General features: G+C 40.3%; 1 protein-coding gene across 1 annotated transcript; it reads right to left on the bottom strand.

The window, feature by feature from the left end:
• Nucleotides 1–3,848: 3,848 nt before the first annotated feature.
• LOC131018208 (uncharacterized) lies at nt 3,849–6,396 on the bottom strand. The gene is made up of 5 exons (XM_057946932.1): nt 5,658–6,396; nt 5,465–5,614; nt 4,429–4,850; nt 4,192–4,317; nt 3,849–4,058 (listed from the first exon to the last, which is right to left on the bottom strand). Exons 1-5 carry the CDS (start codon nt 6,394–6,396, stop codon nt 3,849–3,851), a joined length of 1,647 nt encoding a protein of 548 aa, XP_057802915.1.
• Between the last annotated feature and the right edge of the window lie 1,328 nt (nt 6,397–7,724).

Here is a 7,724-nt window from a genome sequence, read left to right as displayed (position 1 = left end):
TAATATTTATCAGTGTATGTTTCCTGAGAGCTGACAGCTGTATTTATAATACAGGAGAAGAGAGGGGGGGGGCGCCAGTTTTGGTGTGTTGGGCGATTTCTAGCCCTACTTGGGCTAGGAGACATTGGGCCAGTCCAGGGACCAGATACAAGGAATAAAGATGGGCCTCAAATAAATTAATTTATCTATGGTCAGCCCAGACCATAATTAATTTATAAATATCAGTTCATTCCACTAGAGAACCAATATTGACTTACCCCTTTATTGCCGGTGTTGAGTCGGGGCTTGTATTTAGACTTATTAAATCCTCGTATTTAAAATATCCGACATCCATTAATTAATTAGAGCTCTGACAGCTTAAATTAATTAATCTCTTTGTAATCCTTAAGCAGTACCACTCAAACCTTATTATTGCGCCTGAACTTAATCAAGCTGCAGGGTTTAACGCAATAAACATTATTGAGCTCCTTAAGGGGATGTCATTATCCTCTATCGGATACGAGTACTAATACAGATAATCAAATATCATATATTAACTGCTATCACCCAAGATACAGAGTACTCAAGTTACTATATAACTCTCACTCATAGTAAATCAAAGTGATAAACGAATCAACATATATATCTGAAATCTTATTAGTATTAAGATCATATAAGTTACCGAGATCTTGATTCTTCACTTAAGTCAGATAGAAGAATACATCTCACTGTGGTCCTATCAATACGTTATGACGTACCAGTATAGATAAGTAGTCAAGACAAACTACTTCCATCTATACCGCAGCCTAAACCAATAACTTGTCCTAGAGTTATTTCGGCTGTGATTATATTATATCTCTTAAGGTTATTTCAATTATACGGTTTTCTGTGATCTACAACACACCATATAATCTACTTATATAGAGATAAAGAACATACATATGCAATCATGAACACAATCAGATAGGAGATAAAACAGTGAAAACATGAATCAATGTATACAAGCATAAAAAGTTCTTGCTTTCAGTATACAAATCCAACAATTATTGCCAGTAATGGCATTAACTGAAACCTCAGTTTCTGGTATTTGCTCATTCTCTGGGTTTAGCTCTTGCTCAGGTAGCATTAGCTCATCCTGCTTGCAATGTTGTTGAATATGAGCAAGCTCTTGTTCCTCTGACATAGACATGCAAAATACTTTGGGCTTGCACTTATGCCCAAAGATATAAGGATCATCACAGTTGTAGCACAACCCTTTTTCTCTCCTAGCTGCCATCTCAGCACTAGTGAGTAGCTTAATGGGTACTTTAGTGCTGTTAGAATTCTGTGGTTTCTGCACCCCCAACCCCTCAGGCTTCTTATAGTTGGTACTCTGATTGTTGAAGACTCTGGGAGATGGTTTAACTCTCTTAGCTAGAGCATCCAAGGTGAGAACCTGTTTTTGGCCAATCTCTATAGCATCCTGCAATGATTGTGGCTTGAACAACAACAGGAAACTCTGCATCTCTTCAGTTAACCCACTGATGAAACAAGCTATGAAATACTTCTCAGAGTACTCCATGTGGTTACTCAACATTTAAGATCGCAACTCCTCAAATTTGTCGACATATTGGGCATAAGTGCCAGTTTGCTTCAAATTTTTAAACTCCATAATAACCTTAACATCATTGATATCATCAAATCTGGAAGCAATAACTTCCAGAAATTGTACCCAAGTGATTTCCAAAATATTCTCATAGCCAGAATTCTGAAACCATTGTAAAGCCCTACCCTCAAAGTTCTGTATAGCCAACCGAATCATCTGTTCATCACTAAGGGCAGAAGTGAGTTTAAAATATGTGTTACACTTGATTATCCAAGATCTAGGATTAGATCCATCAAATTTAGGGAAATCCACCCTATGAAACGAATTTCCCGTACTGCCTTGTGACTGATCTGACTTAAAATTGGAAGAGTAAGCAGTGAATGCAGATTTAGACCCACTACCAGAACGCAAGTGAAAAGGAGTTCTGGCCAAAATAGGTGGTTCATTTTTACCTTTATCCTTATTCATGTTCAGCAGCTGGAGTTGTATATCCGCCAGTAATTTGGAGAGATGATCGCACTTACGATCGATACCCAACATCTTCTGCTCCACCTTGTGATCTACAGCCATGATCTGCTCATTGATCTTCTCCTCCGACGCTGCTCGTTTCATAGTTTCAGCTTGCAGAATTTGATCGAGTTTCTTTTGTGCCTCTTGTAGATCCTTCATTCGTGTAGCTTCCGCCATAGCTTAGCCCAAAATTCCACTCAAGGAGAGTAAAAACTTGGCTCTAGATACCAATTGTAGTGAACCCAACTCTTTTTATGATTTTCTGATATGAATAAATCGTAAAAAAAACAAGGATATTAAGAAGAAGAAGAGAAGTTGCAGAGATGGTGAGAATTTGAGAGGAGGAATTGAGATTTCATTTTTCTGAATGCCCGCATTTTACACCACAAGGGAGACTTATAGTAAAGTGGTCCCCTAACAAACTCTGGTACAGTAATAACTAACCGAATGAATATTAAAACTAACAAAAGTGATACAGCGTTTTTTCAATTAAAGGAAACACGACTCATTTTGCTCGTTCCGCCACTCCTAGCCACGTGTATGGCTCTGATCACCAGCAATTGTCGAGTTAGTTAGAATACCTAACTCCGCCTCTTCAACCTTCCCTTCAATTGCTTCGTGAACCATGACAACGGACGAGCATACTAGTCTATGTTAACTTTGATATAATTCAATAAGTTCAAGAAAATACATCAGCCACGTACACAAGAGAATGGGGTTTAGCCCATTCTATTCTAGTTGCTTTCGAAAATACACCAACTTCTCTATCTCGATATTCAGAAAAAATAAATATAACAATATTCGTCTAAAAATATATATATATAACAATATTATTATACATTGTAAAATAAAATTATACATTTTTTAGAAAAAAAACTAAAATAATAACTGAAAATATGGTATAAAGAGTTGTACTGAAACACAAATAGTTGAACACTAAGTAATTAACTAAATTTGCACATATCATATACAATTTTGCACAGTGTAATTGAAAAGGTCAAATTGAAATTGCAAACAGTACACAATTGTAAATACTCGTTTACTCACCATATAATTTGCACTAAAATGTGGAATATTTGTAGAGGTAATGAAATAAATGCGTTTTTCATGTTTTTTTATACAAAATATAAATGCATTTTCATGTGTTTTATATAGAAGATTTATGTCACAAATAATGAATTTGAGATTTCCTAAAATAAATTATTGCAATTCAAAATGTATTCTTTTATATACTAATTAATAGATACTCACGTTAAGGACCCTTTTTTATTTGATTTGATCTCTCTCATATATAATAACTCAATAATACAGTTTTTTTTTAAGGGAAAGAAAACAACTTTGATTAATGAATAATGGAAGAGTTTAAGAAAGTGGGAATAAAAGCAGGAGATATCCTGGAAATAAGGGCTAGTTTAGCGAGCTATCATGTTGCCTTGTCTTTTCGTCCAACTAAAAGCAATCCTTGGAAAAGCAGCAGAGATAGAATGAATTTCAGAAAAAGAATCTCCAAGGTAGGAGGGGTCCGAAGCTTCCTTAGAGATCTTAACAATCTGTATCAATAATAATGTCCTCAATTCCCAGACGCAGCCCTTCCAAGATAGCAGAGGACTTCGATCCCTGCGAAATCTGCTGGCAGACGCACCCGCTGAGCCATAGAGAAACAATCTTGATGATTCAAATCCTTTCCTTGAAAGAGCAACTGATTTCGAGCAGACCAAATCGACCAAAGAAGGGTGGCAAAACTCTGATGCACTTCTGTTGGATGGAACGAATTCTAGAGAACCACACCGGGCCCGTGGAATCGATGGAAGACGAAGCGGAAAAGCCTCCCAAAAAACCGAGTCCATGAACAGTCGCGGAGGGCATGCTCAGAAGTCTCCACCGCCACACCACAACGTCTGCAAAAGGGGTCAATCCCAACTGATTTTGATCCTAGCTCCATCGCCGAATCTCCAAGCAATACCTTCCGTAAGAAGATCACGACCTACCAATAAGCTTCTCCACACAAAGGAAGGATTATGGGCTTTATTGGCAAGGAGGATGTCCGACCGCGGAAAATACCTTGCTTTCAGAGAACGAGCTAAGAGAGAGGAGTCATTGATAAGTAATCTCCAAACCTGCTTAGCCAACAACGCTTGGTTAAAGAGATGAAGATCTCTGAACCCAAGACCACCGGAATCTTTAGCAACACACAATTTTTTCCAGCTTCTCCAATGAATACGTCTTTCTTCTTGTTTTTTACCCTAAAAGAAGCTAGAGGCCACACTGTTGAGTCTCTGGCAAATTTGGTCAGGTAAGTCAAAGCAACTCATAAGATAAGTAGGAATAGATTGCAGCACAGATTTAATAAGAACCGCTTTTCCAGCGCCTGAAAGAAAGCGGCGCTTCCAATCTTTAGTCTTTTTCCTAGTGCGATCCACCAGCATTTGGAAGATCTCAGTTTTTGAGCGGCCCACAATACTTGGTATACCAAGATAAGCACCCTGCCTCGCCCCATAAACCACACCAAGTAAATTCGCCAACTCCTGAGAAGTGTCCAGAGACAGCCCGCAGCTAAAGGAAACCACCGATTTATCAAGATTCACTTGCTGCCCCGACACTCCTTCATAAAGGCTAAGAATCTCCCTAACCACACCAATATCATTTACATCTGCTCTGCCAAAGATAATACAGTCATCCGCATAAAGAAGATGGCTAACATGAGGGGCAGTGCGACAAAGACGAGCTCCATGTAGCAAATTTTGTGTTTCCGCATGTCTAAGAAGACTTGAAAGAGCTTCAACACAAAATAAGAATAAAAAGGGAGAAAGAGGGTCCCCCTGCCTAAGACCACGGCTAGGCAGAAACTCCTCTCCAGGAAAACCATTCACCAAAACCCGAAAAGAGACAATAGTCACACAACGCATAATCAAATTCACAGCAGAAGAATGAAACCCCAATTTTCTCATTATAGCATCCAGGAAAATCACTCAACTCTATCATAAGCCTTAGCCATGTCTAATTTAAAAGCAAAAACACCCTTCTTTTTAGCTTTATTCATTTTCATTATATGAAAATTTTCAAAAGCCAACAAAACATTATCCGTTATTTGACGACCCGGCACAAAAGCAGTTTAGCTTTCATTAATGATATATATCAGGGAGAACAGACTTCAAACGATTAGTAATGACCTTGGAAATAATTTTATAGACCACATTACAAAGGCTAATGGGGCGAAAGTCAATGGGAAGTCAATGGAAAGGGAACATTTTTTCTTTTTAGGAATAAGGCAAATAAATGTAGAATTAAGAGGTTTTGGGCAGACACCATCATTCAGAATAGAGAGCAGATTAGGGACAATATCACACTACACAGACGACCAACAAGAAAAGTAAAAAAGGGCTAGCATACCATCTGGTCCCGGTGTTTTGATCGGATGCATTTGCTTAAGAGCTTGCGCAATCTCCATCCGAGTATAAGGGGCCTTTAACATCCTGTTCATGTCATCGGTGACCACAGGGTCAATTGCTAGCATGGAAAACCGAAGATGGATCCTGGGTACTGTTGGCAGAAAACAGGTCGCGGAAATGATCACGAAAAATACCATCCATCTCTTCAAGCTTGCGAGTTGAAGTACCATCCAGTTTGTGGATTTCACGGATGTAATTCCTTTTCTTACGACCCTCAGCCACTTTGTGGAAGAACCCACTGTTACAATCACCTTCATTGAGCCAATCCGCCCGAGAGCGCTGCTTCCACATGATTTCCTCCTTCTTAAGAAGTTTATCGAGCTCATTTTCAATCGCCCTTTGCTCTTCTTTAGAATCAGCATCATGACTCGGATGTTGAAGACGAGCTAACTCCTCCCTGAGCTCGGCCCCTTGCTTGCGAACATGGCCAAACTCCGTCTTTTCCCACAACTTAAGCTCAGGACCCATGGCATCTAACTTGCATTTCACATCATCCACGCTACTGGCAGCGACACCTGAAGCCCATAACTTGTCAAAACCCTCCACACATCTCCTGTCCTTGAGCCACATAGCCTCAAAACAGAAAGGCCTCTTTCGGTGTTGGTAATCTTCCTCGAACCGGACAGTGATCACTTGACTTCCGAGAAAGATGTGAAACTTCGTAACCCGGGTGAACAATGATCCATTCTTCGTTACCAAAGAACGATCCAAACGCTCCAGAATGTGGTCGTCTCCACTTTGGTTATTCATCCATGTGAAAGGGACACCCGTAAACCCAAGGTCCACCAGTTTGCACCGATCGATCACCATCTGAAACTCCATAAGCCGAGAATCAAACTTCGGGCTACCACCTTTCTTCTCATAGTGAAACATAGTTTCGTTGAAGTCCCCGCCACAAATCCACCGTTCCCCCCACAATCGGCAGAAGAGATAATAAGAGATCCCAGCCCCAGGTCATTCTATGTTCATCACTTTTACTCCACCCATAAATACTACAGAAATCCCAAGGCGGTCGGCCGCCATCATCCACAGTCACCAAAATATGGTGAAGAGACGAGGATTTGAGGTTAATCATAACATCATTTGACCACAACAAACATAAACAACCTTTGCGACCCCTCGACGAGCAATCACAATCTTCAACCAAGAAATTGTTAAAACCAATTTGTAAAAAAATCGAGGACCATTCATTAGTGAGTAACTTAGTCTTCATCAAGAAAACCAAGTCGGGTTTCTTTTGCTTAATCAACCAAGCAAGCTGACGAACTGTCGACTGGTGACAAACATGGTTTTCGTACCTCAATATCGCATGAATTGTTGTCATTTGCCCCCATGAATTGATTGCTAATATGTGTTTGTATCCCAATTTTGAGTTTTGTTGAGTTTTAATTCCTTGGTGTAGTTTTGGAGTGATTTCAGGGAAAATCAAGAATTAATTGGAGGATTTTGAAGACATAAGATCGAAGTACGTCTCGAGAGGAATCCGTGAGCGCAAACGGCGACCAAATCCGAGTCCGGACGAGGGAGAACAGAGCAAAACGAGCGGACTGTGCAAAACGCCCAGTACCCCGCGGTCACCACCCGCGGCCGCGGGGTAAGACCGCGGGTCAGCTGTTCCCGACTCAGGAGACACCCGCGGTCACCACCCACGGCCGCGGGGCGGGACCGCGGGTCCCCTGAGCATCCCCCACGTTTGAAGGCCGCGGACGCGGGCCGTGACCGCGGGAAAAGGGCGGGGCTCCCCCAAATGGACCCCAAACGCGATTTTAGCCTCAAAACTCCATTTTTCTCTTTTTTTTCCCCATTCATTCACCACACACACCCACTTCATCTTCCCCAACTCTCCAATTCCAAACCCTAGCCTCCATTCTCTACCATTTTTTCTCTCTTCCACACACAAAAACAACACCAAAATCAAATAAAGAAGGGGAAGACTTGGAAAGGAGCTCATCAAGACTACATGATTGAAGATCAAGATTATAGGATTTGTCTATGAATCTCTATCTCTCTATATCTTTATTTATGTTTTCTTATGACTTGAGATTTGCTTTTATTATGAATATGCTTGGCTAAAATCTCTTATCTTAGGGATTAGATTAGATGGATTTGTAATGGATTGATTTCTTTGTTCAATATATATCTTGATTGTGCTTATTGTTATCTTTTCAAGTCCTAGATTTATCTCTTGTATGATTGGTTGG

The sequence above is a fragment of the Salvia miltiorrhiza genome, chromosome 3, assembly GCF_028751815.1.
Source record: "Salvia miltiorrhiza cultivar Shanhuang (shh) chromosome 3, IMPLAD_Smil_shh, whole genome shotgun sequence".
NCBI lineage: Eukaryota > Viridiplantae > Streptophyta > Magnoliopsida > Lamiales > Lamiaceae > Salvia > Salvia miltiorrhiza.
Note: the sequence above shows the minus strand (reverse complement) of the source record. Positions and strands in the feature narration are given on the sequence as shown.

Bases quoted from the DNA above. Each gene is read 5' to 3' on its own strand.
- LOC131018208 (XM_057946932.1), bottom strand. From the start codon at position 6,396: ATGTTTCACTATGAGAAGAAAGGTGGTAGCCCGAAGTTTGATTCTCGG. The intron at 4,851-5,464 runs GTATGCTAGCCC...TTTGTGTTGAAG, and splicing joins CAAAACACCGGGACCAGATG to CTCTTTCAAGTCTTCTTAGA. The intron at 4,318-4,428 runs GTTCTTATTAAA...AGCTTCTTTTAG, and splicing joins TTTCAGGCGCTGGAAAAGCG to GGTAAAAAACAAGAAGAAAG.